Source organism: Zootermopsis nevadensis, unplaced genomic scaffold, assembly GCF_977971745.1.
Source record: "Zootermopsis nevadensis isolate Lab colony 2312 unplaced genomic scaffold, Znev_1.0 Znev_ptg000002l, whole genome shotgun sequence".
Classification (NCBI taxonomy): domain Eukaryota; kingdom Metazoa; phylum Arthropoda; class Insecta; order Blattodea; family Termopsidae; genus Zootermopsis; species Zootermopsis nevadensis.
The window spans coordinates 12,784,752-12,806,745 of record NW_028259134.1 but is presented as its reverse complement, the minus strand read 5'-3'; the positions used below and the strand labels follow the sequence as shown (position 1 = coordinate 12,806,745).

At 40.3% G+C, this 21,994-nt stretch overlaps 1 protein-coding gene across 4 annotated transcripts in view; it reads right to left on the bottom strand.

The window, feature by feature from the left end:
• The window catches only part of LOC110832213 (uncharacterized), a 119,054-nt gene that overhangs the window by 65,633 nt on the left and 31,427 nt on the right, over positions 1-21,994 (bottom strand). The window contains exon 1 of one of the 4 annotated variants that reach the window (XM_087349715.1): positions 19,235-19,968. The exons of 2 other annotated variants lie outside the window; for them this stretch is intronic. In XM_087349715.1, the coding sequence (XP_087205841.1) occupies positions 19,235-19,297 (63 nt within the window). In that variant the 5' untranslated portion in view covers positions 19,298-19,968. Of the gene's footprint in view, positions 1-9,219; positions 9,318-19,234; positions 19,969-21,994 lie in introns of those variants that run through there. One more of the 4 variants, XM_087349734.1, reaches the window with a different exon arrangement.

The following is a 21,994-nucleotide window of genomic DNA, read 5'->3' as shown; positions in this document are numbered from 1 at the left end:
GCACCTTCAGTTAAGTCTGTCTGTCATTGCCTATGGCCTCTTCATATATAACGTTATATAAGCATCAGCATACCGACTTTATGTTTTATAGGTAATCGTGGTTTTCTTCAGTCTCGAGCGCAATGTTGGCATAGCACCTTAAAATAAGGTATTTCCACTTTCTTCGTTGTGTTTATATCGTGGTTAAATATAATACGAAAGGGACAGTTTAAGGTTCTGTATCGTTGAAGCTAATTTAGTGGTAAAATAAAGCACAGAAACCGAACAACCCGTTGAAATGCTGTTCTAAAGAAGCCATGTCAGAGGATTACAAAGGAATGGGAGAAGATTCCGTTTCGTTGGTTAACACTGGGGGGGGGGGGGGCACATATAACTACAAATAATAATTAGACAGAGGATTTAGAAAAAGGCGGTGGTGGCCTATTTTAAGGTACTATCCCAGAATTAGCTTCGAAAGACGAAAACCCCCAATATAACCTCAAGATAATTGGCAATGTGGTCGAGATTCTAAACATCAAAAGCTGCGAAATAGGCCTACATGTCTAAGGTTTTACCGCTGCACTAACTGCACTAACCATGCAGATAAAGAACTGTTTAGAACTTATACAAACTTACGCATATTTTAATACATACTAATGGGCCCTAAATTGTATTGAATTACGTAGGAATGTAGGGGGGATGAAAACACAGGTCGGATCCTACACAGGTTACTTGTACGTGTAGTTCAGCTTAGTCACAGTTAATTATCGTCCTCTTGAACTAAGTCCGTTAAACAGATCCTATTATCAGTTTTCAGAAAATTATCATATGTAAAATTTATACAGCCTACCCTGTTAAAAGACATGATAAATGACACCACAATCATTATACAGAAAGATATAATCATGTTGGCATTGGACATAAAGCCCTTATTCCCTTACGCGAAGAAACGAATACTCCAGCAAAGTGATATAAAGAACGGATGTACAGCTTTCAATAAAATAACAGATTAACCCTTTGGGGCCGAACTTCGTCTAAATAATGGATAAGACTTCAGTTTGTACCGAAAAGTAAACATATCCATTATCAACATCATACAGTTAATGCTCTTAAAGGATACATTCGCTGTTTACAGTGAGAATCATACGAAATCCATAAATACAAAATAGAATTTTATTTTAATTTTTAAAGTAGCCTAAAGAACATATGCTGTGGTGATTTTATAAAGAAAATCCGATCGGCTCACACACGGCTGCCAATCGAACCCTAAAAGCAGTATAGTTTTGTCCCCAAATTGTTGACTGGTCGTTGTCTTAATTAATTGTGCGGTTAATTCTTTTTAAATTCAATTTGTTTTTATTTTTTTGGTATTAATTTTTACGTAACATAATTTTATAACATCTTAGCACTTTCAATATTTGGTTTAATCAGATTCAAACAGTGACACATGTATTAACTTTTTACAACACAATCAAAGGAATCACTACTGTCCTGAAGATGGAGATTGCCCTGAAGATGGAGGTGATACGTCCCCTGAAACGTTAATAGCCACCTACAAGGCTAGACTGAACTATGTTACACAGCCGTGAGAAGTTAAAATTCAGATCGAAGGAATCAGTAGTGTTGCATTTGTAATTAAGCTTAAAAAACAATACACATAACTTAAAAATATTAACCCCTAAATTCTGGAAACTTACTGAAAGGAGACTATAATTTTTATAATTTCAGAATAGAACAAATATGCTGGGAACTTAATGGAAATATGTTGAAATTCTCATCGCGAAGAGAATTTAAAGTTACAGCTTACTAGAAATTTTAGAATATCCACAATAGCTTTTGTGGCTGTTCCACCGATTATTATCGTGCAAAAGAGATTTTAGTGCAGACAGAACAAGTCACTAGACGTATTAATTACATATGTTGAAAGCGATGATGGTGGTAATGGCGGTAAGACGATTAAGCTTTCGAAATTAAGTTTACTTCAGACCAGTGACTTCGGGAATTTTTGGACTCGTGGCCAATAGCCACGAAATCAAAATATGCAGAAGAGAAAAGCCAAATCTGTCCTGTGCTGAACGAAAAAAATTGATAGGCAGTGTCGGACACTGCCGCAGTTATTTTCGTGAAAACGTCAATCGTGTATAGTATATTGAAATTAAACAAAATTTTTGTTTTGAATCGTTTAATTCATTTGCAACTTTTTAAAGTAGTTGTCGGCCCCGGTACAAGTCCAATTTTGGGCCCCCGTCGCCATATTCGGTATGCCAAGTGGGTCCGATGGGTCTGGGTCGACCTCCATTGCACTCTCCATCTCATCAGCAACGAAATCCACATCCATACTTGACCCAGGCTCGTCAGATGCCGCCTGAGTTGTCCGAGCGCGCTTACGTTGCCTATATTCGCGGCAGTACTGCGCGTTGGTTTTGGGTCCGGGCCCGGCGTTTTCGGTGTCATTCTCTTTGGAATTTTGTGCTCTACGCATTCGTGCCCGATGTTTGTAATTCTGGTTTTACGTTGCCCTCATATATTGCGACATTTTAAGAAAATCGGGAAATTTTCAAACTTTTTCAAATTCACAGCCTCGTATCTTTTTGAGTTTTTGAGATACACACTTGGAGGCCCGGATGAGTTGTAACATATACAATCCTCTTCAAAACAACACTTGGTTCACTCGGATCGGATAACTAGTCTCTGAGATATGATCCCGTTTATGGACACGTGTCGAATCCGGAAAGTCGAAAATCGTGGGTTCACTTTGCGCGTGCGCAGTTCGCGACGTCCGGCCGCCACGAATGTCGGAGCGGTACTGGCACAAACTTTCATCCTTCCTCTTTAAAACGAGACTAAGATGGCGGCGCTATGTCTATTTTTAGCCGAGTTACTGAAGTTTGAAATTACTTCGACAGGAACTGTCGCTCATTTGGGCGCGATTGCCTCCCCACACCCGGCATCGATTTTAAAGACGTTTTCACGTCAAAAAACACGCTATTGAGATGTATCGGGAATGGTGATAAAACTGCACAGATTCTTAATTTCAGAAATGGATTGAGATCAACGGTCAGCTTCACGCGTCAGCAGCTTTACTACATAAAAAGAAACCTCAATAAGCTGGGCAGAAATCTTGGTGAACCTGAAGTGCCGATCTGACGTGGTGGCTATGAGAAATATATCTGACCCTATTGGGAATCAAACCTAACCAAGGCTCGTGTGTCGGTGTTGCTGCATTGAAATATGGCCAACTTATTCAAATGCCATAATCCTATTACAAAGAAGCTGTGACAACTAATCGCAGTCCATAGAAGCAGCACGTATCAGGGTCCATAATCGCACCTTGAAACGAAGAGATAGCACTCGTATTAAAGATCCACTAATCAATCTTGGTCGTGACATTAGCTCCTGAGGAGGAATGAATCTATTGTACAGGAGGTTATTAATAGACGAAATCACACACTTGCAACATACGCGCTGATGATTAATGGCGGCAGTATCTTGTGTGGGGACACGTAAACGTTAGCATTGTTCTCATTTTGTATAAACCACGATTCAACGGACATTGACATTTTCAGTTAGAGTTTAACATCTGTGGGTCGCTTGTCACCATGGCATGGCACATCTGTACGCAGACGGAGGAAACGGTCTGCAGATATGGACGGTAGCTTTTTTTTCCTGTCTGACGACAGGTCCATATGAACAGGATCCTTCCATTCTTTTCTCGGACTGTGACCTGTTCATATACGTTCTTGGCAGATGATCCAGAAGTGGTTTGCCATTGCCTTCTTCTGTGTGTGAATGGAGTAATTGTTGGGATGCCACGGAGAAACCGGGGAAGTCTCCGGAGGAAAACTCCGTGTTGCCTAGACCACGGCCTTGCCCAACACAAGTTATAAATTCGGGCACCGCCGGGAATCGAAACCGAGACCCCCAGGATTACAAGGCCAGCGTTCTAACCGCTTGACCACCGTGGCTATGGGCGGTAGCTACGAATATTAAAACAGTCGAGGACAGCAAAGAAGGGGTGGTGGGGTTCGGGGGGTTGTACTGGGGGCTAATACACCCTCGCTGTAAAGAAAGTAATGTGCTACGAAAGATTACGAGGACGTGCACAAAATGACGGTCTGAGAGCAGGGAGTTGACGAGAATTTCAACCAAAGACAAGAATTTGCAGGTGAACAAAGAAATTCGCAGGAAACGCTTTATTTAACGACGCTTTGTCTACTGAACACATTTTACAACGTCGATAGGTAGCAAAGCAGAGATCGTTCTTAATTTGAGATGCTGTTCAAGCACTTGTCTGAAGAAGCCGAGGAAAACTACAGAAATGAACGAGAATAACGGATCTCTAGTCAGAGATTCGAGCCGCGGACGTCCGGAATACGAAGCAGCAATACTAACAGGTTTACCTCGACGATCGGAGGATAATTTATGGAATCCACGGCGCAATATAGTTGGATCTAGCCTCGAGTAAACACTGAGTGGTCCATGATGGTCTCGGGTCCTGAGTGTTGACTGAAGTGTTCGACGGATCAAGAGCAGGAACTCGTTGGTATTGTCAGTAGCAAGCAGAAAATAAGTAAAAAAAAAGAAAGAAAGAGAGAAGCAAAGAAGGAATGGGAGAAAATAATGAAATAAGAAACAAAAGGAAATTCCAAAAAGAAACAACAAAGAAAAATGGAAAAGAAGAAATAAATAAAGGCCAGAGAGGGGAAACAAATGACTAAAGAGAACGAAATGTCTTACAACGCCGCCGGCTCCTTCCCAATCCCGCCCTTCAAAACGTAATGGGCACACAAATACTACTGCAAGAAAACCTATGCCCTTTCGTGTCATGGTGAACCCGACCGCTTCTTACATTTATGTCACGTGACCAGAGTGTTAAACTACCCGGAATTCGACTCTGGCAGATGGCCTTGTTGGTGATACCAGAGGCGTTACGTAATTTTGAGTAATGCAATCCACGGATCCGCATCGGTTCCTACTGAGTGTAAGGTCTAGCTAGTGCCTGCGTTACCTCGTACCATCAGAAGGACATTACCAGCATCTTATAGCCTTTTTAACGACAATGTGTATGAAATTATGCATGATGACTTCAGACGGGCGTGAAAAGCAGCGGTTGAGAGGTGCACTAAGGTATATCCCAGCATTTGCCTGGAGGAACTAATGAAAACCATGGAAAGTCTCTGACAGAGAAAAGCGGGTCTCCCGGACGAAGTTCGAAACCGTAATCGCCCAAGCGAATGGAACCACCAATAAATCAGTTTCATTTTATAATCAGAATCGTTATTTTCCTAACCACATTCAACATACCGATTAATTGACCTGTTGCAGACGATAAGTTACCAGTGTTTTCATGGAGGAAAGAACCAAAGTTTCAAATAGATTTTAATCGAATCTCGTCAAATTAATTCCCTGATGAGGACAATCATGATAATGATGATAGAAGGTTGTACTTCAATGACCATATGGTATATTCCTTTCCAGAATGTGATGGGACATAATTCATTGGTCCTAGGAAGTTGTACGTATTTTTCATACCTTGCAGATTCAAACCTACTTGACTCATCCCTTTATGAAGTTGAGTTCTTTTCCCAGAAGACTGTGTCCGAATAACACCGGTTCTTGCGGACGGCACTTCAATATACTGGGCTACCTCTAATGGCGCTAAACAGGGACACAGACATCATTTTTATAAACAAATATCTAATGCACCGTTCCCGGTCCCTACACAACACTACTGTTGAAAAACAGATGAGTTACTGTACTGCACTGATAAATAAATAATTTCCCTTTATATTTCCGTTTTATGTTTACGCACACACGTTCTGTTGAAAAGAATATAATTATCAATGATGAACAAACAGGGATTTGAAAGGTGTTCGTGACATGTCAAGATACTATGTCCCCTGTGAAGACAGTAAGGAAACAAAACCGATAGCCTCAAAATAATAGTACACACATTTCTGTATTCGGGGCTACATCAGGAGTTTAAGCAGTGCCGCTAGACAGCATGAGAACGGATCAACAGATGTTAACAAACTGACTTTTCATTAGACCTGACGTACCTGTATTTGACTCTCCGTCATATTTTACACACCCCTGTCTTTGTTTTATATGCACATAAAGATCAATGTGGTATTGTAAAACGGCGTCGTAGAACAAGGCTGACCTTAATTATACAAATTCTTATTGCCGTAGGTTAAGTTTTGCAGACGAGTTAGCATACTGCGATACAATTACTTTTGCTACGTATTCATAGTGAAAAGGATTCAATGTGCTCTGCGTTAGTTCATCATATTTGGACTTCTACGTAAAAAAACACGGGGTGTACAACTGACACCCAACCGAACGCTTCTGGCCGCTAGGAATCAGCTCAAACGACTTATTGACGGCAGTAAAATTACCAACACGTGCTAATTCTGTACTCGTCTCCCACTTTTTAGGATAATTAAATCAAATATGGGCGGAGAATGTAGCACACATTGTGTAGACGAAAATAAAAGTTGTAGGAAACTTCTAGGGGGAGAAAATCAGAGAAACCTAAGAATAGGAAGGAAGATGTCTGCCTTCTGGGTTGTTGGACCGTGTAGTCTGGTAGAAGCCTACTAACGTTTCAAAGAAGCTCGCTGCCTCAATCATCAGTGCAATCATTGCCCTGATGATGGAGAAGGCGAGCATCTCAGGAACATCGGCACCCTTCTATCATACTACACGGTCCAACAACCCAGAACACAGATTTTAAACGAATATGTTGCGACACTGTGTATTATATTCGTCAGTTGGTTCAGCATACTCCAGTGGCGAGAGTGCGTAAACGCGGTAAGCAACTCTCAGATTCCATACAAGGCTGGAAATTTCTTGCCCACTTGAAAAGATATAACCTTTCATTAGAACTCCTGCACTATATAATTAGTAAATTAATGAACCGTTTAAAGCCTAATGGTAACTTCATGTCCTACAGGCTCCAATAATAAATAACACTTTATTTTGTATTTATGGGCCTCGTTTGATTTTTGTTGTAAACAGGTACAATTTCCTTAAACAGGATTAACATTGCAATGGTGAGGTACAGACTGAATTCTTAAATATTCAGACGAGTTTTTAATCCAAAGGGTTAATGTATGAAATTGCAGTATGGACCTGCATACGGCACGTAAAAGAAGCCAAAATGTTCAGCGGAACTTACACCAACGCCAGCTCCATCCACCTTCCATCATCAGAACCTAATTTCGTATAATCCGCCATGAGAGTATTCTACCATTTCATTCTCAATCTACAGAGTAACCGCTTTCCAAGGGGCATTTTCCACCAAAATTCCTCGTACATCTGTTGTCATTTCCCATCAAAGTTACCACTTCGTGTAGTATTAAACAAATTTCTTAACATTAATGGGACGCGCTGTTCTAACAAGCGACAGGACATCATCGCTAAGTATCATGCCGTGAAATGCAAAGACGGATAGATATAAAACGTCATTAATTAAATACCTCATCATTAGCCTCAGCGTTCTGTAAACGCCAGATAACTCAATCTAGATAACTGGATTGCTTCGTGAGACTGCATACATCCTAAAGCAGGGCAGACAAGTTACCTAAGTGGTAACCACCTTGACGAAACTAGAAAAATAGAAAACGATCACGGATATTTAAAAACATAAAATTTCAATGGTAACTAAATGTACCGCCTGTTTCAACATTCAGTAAGTCTGTATTATCGCATTATACTTTATTTATGAATTCCGTTTCTCAGAATAAACAGCCATATTTCTTCTAAATCCAATTCCGGAATCGTCGTATATATGAAACACACCTCACGACAATGTGCAACGTAACTGCATTGTAATTAATAAGTAACAGTAAAAATCTCGGAGATTCAAATCAAAAAATTTCGTCAGCTTCCTCAGAACTTTGTGCACACAGAACACTTCAAATGTAAACAGAACACCAAACACTTGAATCACTAGTTAAGGTTTGTTTCTGCATCTTAATGACACACGCACGAGCAATATGACACCTATGTGATGAGAGAAATTAGAAATGCTAAAACAAAGATCCACGTCATTGTCGGTATTCGAAGTCATAACAACGGGACCAAGGTCACGCACAGTTACTAAGACCATAAGTGATGAGCACACTGATCAAAAAATAAAGTCAGATCCCATTATGAAGTAACACACTTATATATACGTACATTACAATGAGATGGATGAATCTACTATAAAAATTTCTGATTAGTCGTTGTCGTCAACCAATTTGTCGTCAAAAAATGACGTCATCAACAATGTCAACAGATATTTGTTTATTCGGCATTGTTGTGGAACACAACAATGTCGAGTAAACAAATATAACGCTTCACAACAAAGAAATCAAAAAATATCAAGCCAGTCGCATTATCACTATAACTAACAAATAAAGAAAAGCGAAGGGAAATTTACATTGATAAACGTAGAAAAACTTATTCAACAAGAACCGAAGGAAATAAAGGAGACGAAGGTTTGCAAGGGTGGGGTTGGACGTAGGTAGTTGACTAACCAAGAACAGTTGGCCTCTGAAAAGCGACGAAAAGAAGTAAAATATCAGATTACAGGAAGCGCTCCGAAAGGATTAGTCGTCGTTGTCGTCAAAAAATGACGTCATCAACAATATCACCGGGACGCTAAACTAACCCTTCCAAAGGGGGGGTTGGTCAAGTGTTTAAACCCCCCCCGAAGGGGAGTTAGTTTAGCGTGTTACGTAAGATTTCAAAACGGTTTTGGTCAATTGTTTTAACCCTCAATTCGGGGCGGTTAGTTTAGTTTCTTACTCAAGGGTTAAAACACATGAATGAGACATAAACTAACCCTTCCGAAGGGGGGTTAGTTTAGTTTCTTACACAAGGTTGGTGGCGTTTTACAAACTTGACCAACCCTCTCTAGGAGCTCCGAAAGGAGCGCCCTGCTCTAGTATATAAAATTCCGAAGGGGGCCCATCTCCTTCAATTCAACACTAAAAAAACGGGTCAAAATATTAACCTTTCGTTGTTCTTCAATCCAATTTCTCTCAAGATGAAACATCTCGAACACCGATTTCATCCACACCATTAATTCTATCCGCTTTACGAGATTAAGAGCGTTTGCATATCCTTTCCATACAACAGCATTCAAAGCTTTACATAATATAGTCCCTGCTCATTTCACACTTGCGTTTGCAACTGAAACTTAATATTACACTTTATTATAATGACCCAGCTGCATTAGACCTATCTTACCTCATGGTCTCTACCTCTTAGCGACATCCTTCACTCTCCACCACTGCATTTAACTTCGGCAAATCTGGGTCACCGACTAACAATGAGAAACGGAACAACATGGTAACAATTTACCTTATTGTCAATGTGGTCAACAATATAGCTCCATTTTCTGCTTATAAGTTTCGCATGACCGCCACGGTGGTCTAGCGGTTAGAACGCTGGCCTTGTAATCCTGGGGTCTCGGGTTCGATTCCCGGCGGTGCCCGAATTTATAACTTGTGTTGGGCAAGGCCGTGGCCTAGACTCTAAGCAACACGGAGTTTTCCTCCGTGGGCTTCCCCGGTTTCTCTGTGGCATCCCAACAATTACTCCATTCACACACAGAAGAAGGCAATGGCAAACCACTTCTGGATCATCTGCCAAGAGCGTATATGAACAGGTCCCAGTCCGAGAAAAGGATGGAAGGATCCTGTTCATATGGACCTGTCGTCAGACAGAACACTAAATAATAAAATAAGTTTCGCATGATTCTCGATGCAAACAGCGATTATTTCCTTAAACAGCATTAAACAGCTGATCTTTGTCATGCCGAATAAATGCGTTTTCTTTGTGGTATGGACTGAATTCTTAAATACTACTTTGACCAGGTTCGGCTCCAAAGGGTTAATTACAGAATTATAGGGCCTCACTAAGCAAGAACATTCTATATCCACTTACACGCACCAATTTAAGAAAATGGAGATGATGTACTGTTCTATTACAGCTAGGTCTGTAATATTAAGTACTAATACGACATTTCCCTAATTCCATCCTCTAACTTGTTATGTTACACTCACCAATGATTTATCCGAAAGCAGAAGCACAGGCTCTACCTGATAAACACTACGCAATGTGCGTACAACAGATTACTAGCAGCTGATTACAGATTAGCACCTCGTGAAGACTCACGCCACGCAGAAGAGCGCACGAGAAGCCCATAATGGCTCAGCTACTCAATAAATTCCATCTTTTATGGAACCTGAAGGTTCATTGCTGTGTTCACAAGAGCCCGCCACCGGTCCCAGTCGTGAGCCAGATAAATCCAATCCACTTTTCGTATGGGAGATTAAAATATTTATCGAATACTTAACGACTCTGTATCAAACACAGGAGTTAAACAGAGTCGAATAACGAACTTACACATGATTATGAATTGTGAGTTGAGTGGGATTTAGGAAGCGGTTGGCGCTGAAGTTATTATTCTGGCATTAATAAGTGTGTGTGAGGAACCCATAAAGGAAAAATACCTTGAATGCTCCTAACTGAATTATAAAATTACATTACAAAACGTAGTCCAACTACGCAAGCGTTGCCATAGATATCATTCACGTAACCATAGCAACAGATAGCAGACGACGTAAAAATATTTCCCACGTAAGATTTATTCAATAAGTCACAAAAAAGTGACTATCGTTATCACTAAGAATGCGGGGATACGTATTTGTCTTTACATTTAAGGCATATAACAGATCGGCGTTGCTTCGCATGACATGTCCCAACTGATATTGTTAATGATCATCGATAAAATCGTTTAAAATGTGACTAGGGCACATTCTTCCGTAATCGTGTCCTGTTTTCTCAGTCATTCCTGGAGACCACATTCTTGCCTCAGCGAAGATGGAGGTGATTGATAAGATTCAAAATCCGGCCACTGAGTCTGGGAAGGCTCTAAGGTCGGTCTACACGTCGTGGTGAAAATATAACCCGCTGTAACCTGTTGAAATTTTAACAACGTAAGAAAGCGATGTTAATGGCCTATAGACTAATTCTGGTATTAAAACAGTTTCCCCTTTAAAGTTTGGTGCTTCAGAAACAAGGTTCTTGATGTGGGTTGCTGTCTTAAAAAATAATTTTTAATTTCGCTTGGCTGTTTCATTCTCAATTTCGGTCTTTTCTTGTTTCTTACTTTCCAACTCCTTCCTTTCTCTCTCTCGTGTTTTACTTCTTTGTCGATTTCTTTCTATCGCCACTTATAGCATTGTATTCATCAGCTTGTTACTTGTACAGGATTTCCACATGTTTCATGGCAAATCAGCTCATGTGACCTTCACAATCACAATAATTAATATTTTCAGGACTAGAAGAAGAAATGAAAATTCAATAAATAATCTTCTGCGTTGGAGCCTGCAGTGACTTACACAGAATGTACTGGAGATAAGCGAAGGAGGCTGTGTACAGACCACGGTTCTACAACTGTAAGCTGTTTATGTAACACTACCCAATTTTTGTAAGTGTTGGGAAACAAAGTGTGCAGGAAGTACTGAGGCCAGAGAAAGTTGTCGCATCATCTATTATATTGCTTATCCACTGTAAATGAAACGGTTGCTAAAGCCGAAGCCCGGTGGGAGGGTCATTGAATAGCTCAGTGAAATAAAACCAACTCCGCGTTCAACAATACCACTACCTGGTCGGTTACAAATCGATTGGTTTATTGATAGCTTCAAAGTCGACAATTATGATGATCACTCCGGACTCTAGCAAACTAAAAACAAATTCAATTACCTGCTTTCGGTATAGCAATGAAGAAATTTGGTGTTGGCCGGTGTCACGCAGATTCGAGTTGTAGTAACAGATATATTCCCAAGCTTTTATTCGGCTGGAAAGTGTCCACGGAGACGGGCGTTCAAGCCAAATTAACTGTTGCGTGTTTGCAATTATGCTCTTGGTGTACACCTTCATAGTATCTCAAACGACGACCTCTAGCGTAAAGGCTTTAATACTAAGTAGCCGTCACCAAATTGCACACTTCATGGATCGAAGCCCAGGCGAAAGGAAGAAAGTTCAGAATTCGAGTACCAAATCTACCAACGCTGAATCGGTATTAATAATATTAATTACTTATTAATACTAATATATTGGAAGGGGAGTGAAGACCTTCCGGCTCAAGAGTGAAGCTAACCACTGAGCTCCATCTTTTTTGATGTAAGAATATATACACCACAACATTTCCACTCCCCCACAAGACATGTCGTAGAGCTTGGTAATGAGCACAGATAATATATCTTTTATCTGTGATTAACATACATAACAAAAATCGAGCTTACACTGCACTGACTACTGACGAGAATTTGTAACGGTATTAATAATTCGCCGATATTTTTCTGTAGCAGAAAACTGTATATTGACTGATCTAACGTGTGCTGGAAGTTACTTACGGGCTGTGTACTAGGAGAACCTGCTAGCAGATGGCTGCTGACTGCTGTCTCAGGCGAACAGACGAAGAAAAGAGACAGGGTCAAGGGAGTTTGGACAGTACTTCGCATTTTTTTACCTGTGAACAGGTGATTGCAGTGGAGGTTGGAATGGACCAGCTGGTCCATTCTCTGGCTAGTAGGTTCACAGTTCAGACAGCTCTACGACTCACTGCATTGTTTTAAAGGAAACATGAATTATAATTACTTCAACATAAATCGAATTCAATTATGTACGTACTCCACTTTACGTTGGTTTCCGAAATTTGTCACTGTTGTCCTTTATTTTAAAAATTTTAATAAGACATATCGACTGTTGTTGTGTAACCTTGATCGTAATTTTATAGTTGATTTAATGACACTTCATCGACTGCACGACGTTGAATAGTGGGTTGGTTGAGAACGACATCAAAGGTAGCGATCATGGACCGAGCATAGCATTTTAACGGAAGGACTGAGAAAAAGCAGAACAACTCCATCATGATGGGCCTAACCAAGGTACGGGCCGAAATTCGATACTACCAGCTCACGAAGAGGAATTATCAGTGCTAACCGCAACACCTGAGAACCTTACAGAACGACTATTAAGAATGAAATGGGGTCGAAGAGGGCCATGGCCGATTGCAGCGTGCAGGAATGACTGAGTAAATAGGACAGGATTATTGAAGCATGTGCCCTAGACACATTTTAAACGAGTTTGTTGATATATATGATTTGAGGTTTTCACAGCGGTGAGTATGAAGATTTCTGTCTTCTGGGTTGTTGCGCTGTGTAGTCTGGTCGATGTTAACCAACGTTTCAGAGGTCATACTGCCTCCGTCATCAGAGTATGAAGATTTCTGTCTTCTGGGTTGTTGCGCTGTGTAGTCTGGTCGATGTTTACCAACGTTTCAGAGGTCATACTGCCTCCGTCATCAGGGCGATGAGTATGAAGATTTCTGTCTTCTGGGTTGTTGCGCTGTGTAGTCTGGTCGATGTTAACCAACGTTTCAGAGGTCATACTGCCTCCGTCATCAGAGTATGAAGATTTCTGTCTTCTGGGTTGTTGCGCTGTGTAGTCTGGTCGATGTTTACCAACGTTTCAGAGGTCATACTGCCTCCGTCATCAGGGCGATGAGTATGAAGATTTCTGTCTTCTGGGTTGTTGCGCTGTGTAGTCTGGTCGATGTTAACCAACGTTTCAGAGGTCATACTGCCTCCGTCATCAGAGTATGAAGATTTCTGTCTTCTGGGTTGTTGCGCTGTGTAGTCTGGTCGATGTTAACCAACGTTTCAGAGGTCATACTGCCTCCGTCATCAGAGTATGAAGATTTCTGTCTTCTGGGTTGTTGCGCTGTGTAGTCTGGTCGATGTTAACCAACGTTTCAGAGGTCATACTGCCTCCGTCATTAGAGTATGAAGATTTCTGTCTTCTGGGTTGTTGCGCTGTGTAGTCTGGTCGACGTTTACCAACGTTTCAGAGGTCATACTGCCTCCGTCATCAGAGTATGAAGATTTCTGTCTTCTGGGTTGTTGCGCTGTGTAGTCTGGTCGATGTTTACCAACGTTTCAGAGGTCATACTGCCTCCGTCATCAGAGTATGAATATTTCTGTCTTCTGGGTTGTTGCGCTGTGTAGTCTGGTCGATGTTTACCAACGTTTCAGAGGTCATACTGCCTCCATCATCAGGGCGATGAAGATTTCTGTCTTCTGGGCTGTTGCTCTGTGTAATCTGGTCGATGTTTACCAACGTACCAACGTTTCAGAGGTCATACTGCCTCCATCATCAGGGCGATGAAGATTTCTGTCTTCTGGGTTGTTGCTCTGTGTAGTCTGGTCGATGTTAACCAACGTTTCAGAGGTCATACTGCCTCCGTCATCAGAGTATGAAGATTTCTATCTTCTTGGTTGTTGCGCTGTGTAGTCTGGTCTATGTTTACCAACGTACCAACGTTTCAGAGGTCATACTGTCTCCGTCATCAGGGCGATTCTTAGTATGAAGATTTCTGTCTTCTGGGTTGTTGCGCTGTGCAGTCTGGTCGATGTTAACCAACGTTTCAGAGGTCATACTGCCTCCGTCATCAGAGTATGAAGATTTCTGTCTTCTTGGTTGTTGCGCTGTGTAGTCTGGTCGATGTTAACCAACGTTTCAGAGGTCATACTGCCTCCGTCATCAGAGTATGAAGATTTCTGTCTTCTTGGTTGTTGCGCTGTGTAGTCTGGTCGATGTTAACCAACGTTTCAGAGGTCATACTGCCTCCATCATCAGGGTGATGAGTATGAAGATTTCTGTCTTCTGGGTTGTTGCGCTGCGTAGTCTGGTCTATGTTTACCAACGTTTCAGAGGTCATACTGCCTTCGTCATCAGAGTATGAAGATTTCTGTCTTCTTGGTTGTTGCGCTGTGTAGTCTGGTCGATGTTAACCAACGTTTCAGAGGTCATACTGCCTCCGTCATCAGGGCGATTAATCGAAGTATGACTTCTGAAACGTTGGTAAACATCTACCAGGCTACACAGCGCAACAACCAAGAAGACGGAAATCTGAGTTTCCTGATGTTCATTGACAATAGCAGTTGGAGCATGTCATGCAAAGGAACACCGATCTGTTATATCTTTCATTCTTACGTGCAGAAATATACGTGGCAGCTGTTCTATTAGGAAAGGCTAAAGGAAACAATCACTTGTGAGACCTAGACGTAATATAAAGATATTAAAATGTACTTCACATAATTAATGTGATGATCTGGCATAAACTGATAAGGATCAGAATATAAACCATGGCGTGATCCTCAACACATGATAATGAATGTTCGCGTTTAGAAGAAGGCAGGGACGTCTTTGACTACGTAAACGACTAATTTTACCTTCTCTTGAACTGACTCCTCTATGGAGCTACTTAATTTAGTAGAGGACTACCATCTTTGTCTACCCAATACATTTCCCCGCGTCTTAATGTTTGATTCAACCTCATTCATGAAGGTAAATAGTTGCCCACTAGCCCGTTTATACACTACTCCACGTGAAAATCCCTTGAAAACAGGTTCCTCCTAGCACAGGTAAGGGATGTTAAACGATGTTAGTTCTCACCCGTAGACGGACATCAATTCGGGTCGACGATCTGAAGATTCTGAGGTCGCGATGTAGTGGATATCAATACCGCTTAATATTCGGAAGGTTCCAGGTTCAAATTTAGGCCCGCAAAACGATTAATTTGAGGTTTCTTCGCCATGTTCCTCAGGTAAATGTTCAGATATTACATTAAAATATGCCAAGACTGCTTCAACATGGTGGGCTTCGGTGATGTATGTAGGAGTTCTTTATGAAGGAAGCCCTCTATCAGCAGAACAACCGTCATGCGCTCAGTAAAATCTCTGTCCATGGAAGCAGCTAACTACAGCTACATGGAAGGATTTGAGATTCTCACGATGGTGAGTACGAAGATGGCTGTCTTCTGGGTTTGCCGTGTAGTCTGGTAGAAGATGGAGGCAGCAAGGACCTCTAAAACGTTGGTAAACTTCTACCCGACCACACGGTGCTACAACTCAGAAGACAGCCATCTTTTTACCTACTTCATTGATAGTCAGTTCTGTGGTTTTTAAACCGAGACACGCGCCTTACCAAGAATAAGCAGACTCATGGAAAGAGGAAACTTTTGCATCGCTGATGAGGGCATGGGAAATCACCATAAATAAAAAGGAACAGTGGTACACAGGCGATTACTGAGTGAAAATATGCCCGTAAAAGAGAACTGACGGTTACTGAAAGCACACAAGGATAAACACAGCAGTGGCCTAATGCTTTTAAAACAGATATTAATGCCTACCCTAGTACATCTAAGTAGGTCCCATGGCATAGCGCGTCCTCGTGCTGCGGAAGTACGAACAGCCTCCAGATAAGAAGCGGAGACCTATCTGCAAACACATTGAATAAGCAGTCGAGGATAGCTGACAAGGGGTGACCAACCAGCACGGTGGGACTAACAATTCTTAATTCAAAATAGTAGCATGTGAAATGCACAGGGGCACGGACTTGGATACTTTGGAACTACCCGACTAAATTTCAACGAAAATGTGCGCTCTAAGCGATTACTGAGGTAATCAAACCAAGGATGTTACGCTGAGCAGGGAATGTGGTAGGCATAGGGAAAATGAGAAAAACAAAAAAATGTGAATATAAGAGTAAATGATACGAGAACAGACTATTAAAATGGACCTCAAAGACTGAATTCGTACGGTTTCACACAGGGTCCAATGACGAGCTCCTGTTTTCACGGCAATGAATGACTTTCGAGTTCCATGAAAGGAGGGAAATTTCTTCATTAGCTAAGCGCCTGATAACTCCTCAGAAGGGACTCTACTCCATGGAATGAATCAGAGATTTAAATCTCCGAGGGAGATAACCCACTAACCAGTACGTTCTCTCATTTTATTTAACTTCCTAATCGGTGCAGTAGACAGCACCTGTCTGATATCAAACCCTTCTTAAAATACTCACAACACAATAAATATGCGATTATGTGATATGGTACACTATTCTTTAGACTTGTTCCTTTTAGTGTGGTATTACACTAACGAGATACATCTCACCATCAGTAGCAATATGACTGACTCCTGATTTTCTGTAACGAGTTTCCTGGATACCTGGAAACGTAATCCCACAGACGAAACTATAAAAGCCTGCGTTATCTACAGATGAAATTCATACGTATCTTATCTTCTTTAGTTAGTTTGGCTTCTCTACTCTTCTTGATATTGATTCAAGTGAGTCATTCTCTTCTAATCGCTATTTGTGATAGACATGTTTCATAGTTTCGAAATTAGTGTTTGTTCTAACATTCTATCACGAAACGTGTTATTTTTTAATTCTAATGAAAATACATTTAATTACAGTTATAATGGAATAAACGTCTCAGTAAAATTCAAACAAGTTATTTTAAATTTATAAGAAGGTCAAAATATGAATAAGAAAATTAAAAGATACACAAAGAGAACTAAGTATTTCATAAGTAACTAACGAAAGACACTATAGAAAACAAGTTAAGCCACCACATCAGAATGGCCGAGTAATAAAATACCACCATTTGCTCTTCAGTACAAATTAAAATAATAACGGCACATTTTTAACAAAGGTAAGGATTGTGTGATCTAAGGAATAGTAAGAATTTGTTTGATGCCGGCATTACTGAACCATCTAAATGATTTTAAATACAAGTCCAAGATTTTATTAAAATAGCTACGTAATAAGATCGAAATGCTCTAAGTTCACACATACCTTACACTCAGAACTGGGTGTTTTGTGTTAGTGTTAGCAAATCGGCTAAAATCCAGCAGTATGACGATTAACAGCCACTTCTTTTTTAAAATCGTGGTAAGAAGAAAACTGATGTTAAGTCTCAAACACTGTCAGCCATCATCGCAAACACCAGTTGACATTTATCAGGACGTACCAGGAAAAGGAAAGGGTGTGTACAGTACTGGATGAAATAAAATTACACAGTACGCAAAACGGCAGTGGTCTGCCATGCATGACAAAATGTATCCTGTTCACCTTTGCTAAACAAAGGATAATTTGGGAAGTGCTCGTTCATGTGTGAATCATTTACCACTGTTACATTGCCTTTCACTGTAGTTCCATTGATATTGTACCGTTGCTATAATAAAATTATGATTATCTATTCGGATTACACGTCATATGTACCGCTGTGATCACAACGAAATGCTACTTAAGACTTTCTAGTTGCATTAAGAGTTCACGAGATCACGTTTATTTTTATTGTAGCCTGGAACAGGTCTCGTCAGTGTTCTAGAACGTACGGAAAATTCTTCTACTCCCTGAACAACAAAAGCGAAACACAAAAATGTTACAAAAACATCGAAATGTTCACGATCCCATAAGACAGAAACACTTTCTTTACATGCCCTAAAAACACTTTTATATTCTACTGAGAACCAACTAAAACATCTCTCAAAGTGTTCTGCTACTACATGATTAACTGGAAGTATTCCAAACGCTGTGGACTAATGGAGACAAAGCCTTTCAACTTCTGAGCTTACAACAATTTCTTATATACACACGTTATGAAGTTCCCGACACGTGATTGGTACGTCACGCTCAAAATGAATTGGGTAGGATCTGCATAAAGACAGTGGTGGCCCATTTCAAAATACTAATACAATATTTGCGTGGGAAAACTGACGAAATTCATAAAAAAACCCAGTCAAAATAGCCGGCCTCGTGGACGAGAATCGAACGCGGAAGGTGTCGAACACGCAGTATACTAACTTCTATGTTTTGCGTCGTAATAAAAAATACCACACTACCGTAGTTGGGGAAGAACCAAGATCAAAAGTTTATTTTGTTTTGGAAATACAAAACGAAATGGTGTTTTTCACGGAGTAGAAGTTAACAGAGAAAAATTGCCAGGGACAATTAGGACACTTCACAATTCTTTGAGTGACATCTATTGATCTGAAAACGAAATACGAGGACGTGAAAACACTGTTATCAGTTTAATTTGATTTTAAACTAACTCTCCTTACATGGTAGAAAACCCCACACAGTTCAATTGCCCTACAGGTTTTGGGGGGAGGTGATGACATATACAAACGCCGAATGGCGATAACAGTATTGAATTTCAGGAAGAACTCAGCAAGCAAGCCAGACGCCGTCCACCACATCCATGAACAGCTGATCGGCTTTGCGCTTGCGCACGTCCTTCACAGACATTGTAGAATACATACAGCTGTTTTACTCTCGCATGAAGTCGTTCCCAGTTTCTTAATTTTAATGAAAAACTTGAATAAAGTATAGACTTGTTACTCACCCTGCTTATTTTCCTGACTCTGTTGTTACGAGAAATCGGTCTGTTGATGGAAACTCTAGACATGTCGATTTACTACAAATTTAATTCACGATCCAGCCACAATAAAAACACACACGATTTCTGCAATGTCTCTGCAGAGGTTTCCCAGGTGTTCGTTGTGATGAAGTGTTTTTTTCCACCACTCCAGTTGGTCCAGTTATTACTGCTGTTACCAAAGCACCCGAGTTCAGCCCACCAAAATGCGACGTGTGCAGGAGGGCGGGGGTTATAAATGCCTCTCGAAAGCTACAGCGCTTGTGCGTGCGCGTATATAGTAGTTGCACTGAAATCAGTCGACAATCACAACTGACGTCACTTTTCAGTTATTAAAACAGCACCCCGAAACCGTTCCAACACTCCTCTGACGAAACATTTTGTTTCATAAAACTATTAAAGATTAAGTAAATACTTTCAAAAGGAATATTACTGAGACACTGAATTTCAGTTTATTTGTCTCAGAGTCCTAGTACGTTGTGTCTCCCGGTAGGTTTAGTGCAGAATAAAGCACTACAGCGTGTGTTGCAATAAAAAAAACAAGCCCTACACAAACACACTCATACGGACTTCGTGCACGACACAGCCATGGCGGCGGTAGAGATTCCTACTCTTGATGACGTCATGTCGTTCTAGAAGAACGGGAGGGGAAGGGAGAACATAGTGGATAGCAACAACGTAAGTTTAACCGACATAACCTCCAAGACTTACTTTGTGTGTTATCCTGCTTCGTAAGCACGATATCTTTCCTTTACAATTGTTGGAAATAATCTGGTATTTTGAAGAGGTTTGAAGTGTTGTGTTGCGCTTGTCGCCGTCCTCTCCCGTTCCTCTGCCATCATACGTATAGATAGCGCCCTACTTCCCTCGCGGAGTACGCCAGCCGATTAACCATCCCCTTCCGCCAACTACGAACGCCCCTTCCGTCGCTCCCCGCAACAAAATACTTTTTCCTCTCCCACTCCTAAACCCGCCGGTGAAACTGGTTAGAGACTCCTCTCTGCTTCTCGCAGAACAAGTTCCCCTATAGAGTGAGATTCAATGGAATTCTGCAATCTCATAAAACAAAGAGAAGAAGAAACTATTGAAAATCGTAATAAGCAGAGTCACAATAAGAGCACAACAAAAAATTTACCTCTGGCATAAAAAAACGGCTATGCTCTTTCTTTTTTACCGTCCATCTTTTAAATCACCTCAATGGCCCTCGAGTTAACATATTCTGGCTCTCGTATTCTTGATTCACGTTTTACACAGACAGTTGTGAGCACGTTAGACTGCAGCAACAAATACTTGTAACAGGACCCGAAAACTTAAATTTCCACAAACATATAAATTTTATTGTGATTACAGTAGCCTACGCTCTCTATCAAATAATATGAACGAGTCCATATTAATAAATGGTCTTATTATAAATAATATCCTAAACATTCGCAGACAACAATTTGTTTCACGAAGTGCTCAGTTAAAATGGATTTAACTTATTTTGAAACAGAAAAAAGTGTTTTAGGGGATGAGTTAAAATCTTAGTCTGTTAGAATTTTAAACATCATGGAGTGTTTTATAATAAACATCGTTTACCGAAAACAAAAGAGGCAAAAGAAGAATATTAAACGTTTTGAGATGAAACATGTTTTTTTAAAAAAAATTAGGAAAACAAATTTAAAATAAACAACAGAAAACAAAAATATATAACGAGTAAAAAGCAAACAGATTGGCAACAAAATAATTTTCCTAAAAAGAATATAAATAATAAGGCTACAGATTAGTTTTTTGTTTAATTAGGATTCGTTATTCTATTTCTCACTCTGTGTTAATTTAAAGTTGTATTACTAAGCAAATTTTGATTTGAACAGAATGAAAATACGACTCTTTTCCGGTATTGTTTTCAGGTGCTATTTATATTGGAATTAACCGAGACGAAGCATTTTCCCGGGTTCCAACTTTTCTCCTGCCCATAAGAAAACCGAAGACGTTTCAATTCTTTTACAGATACCTAAAGATCCAATGTAATATGTACGAGCAAATGTTTTCATAGATGCTGCCAAGTTAACTTTGAAGCACATTTGAAAATGTATAAGCTCCTGCTAGTAAAATTAAGAAAAACGTAATTTTGATTCGCTTCTATTTAAGCATTTGCTAATTCTGTTTTAGAAAATTCCAGTATTTCTCTGTAAATAGTTAACTGCTAGTTTCATTTACAATGTACAACACTATCTTATGTGTAACTGTTGACCTAGGTGCAGTAAACGAACGATTACACGCGCGCAAACGTGCGACCAATAAAATTAGTTTAAAATTTCAGTGTTAATTCCGATTTATTTTGCGAAAACTATAATTTACATTCTCTACGGAAAAGTTCATTCTTATTATAATATTTCGGCCATTTTGACCCCTGGTCATATTTTACCCACTTCTGCCCCTGGAACACCAAGCATGGGACAGCCATGTTTGTATATCCTAAGATAGAGTGTCCCAGTTCTTCAGAGACCCCAGGAACTAACCTCCCTACTGGCCCACGTGTTGCTACTTAATGTATTCAGACCATCCTTAAATATAGGGAATCCAGTAAAGCTCCACGTTCTTCAGCGGAATCTAAAAGGGTGTCTTAATATGGGTTGTATAACCACAGAAATACCATTCTAAAGTCCCTAACTTGAAGTAATACAATTATGGTTAGTGTACTAACGCAATGTTTCTCGACCTTCCTCACGTGGCAGCAGACTGGAA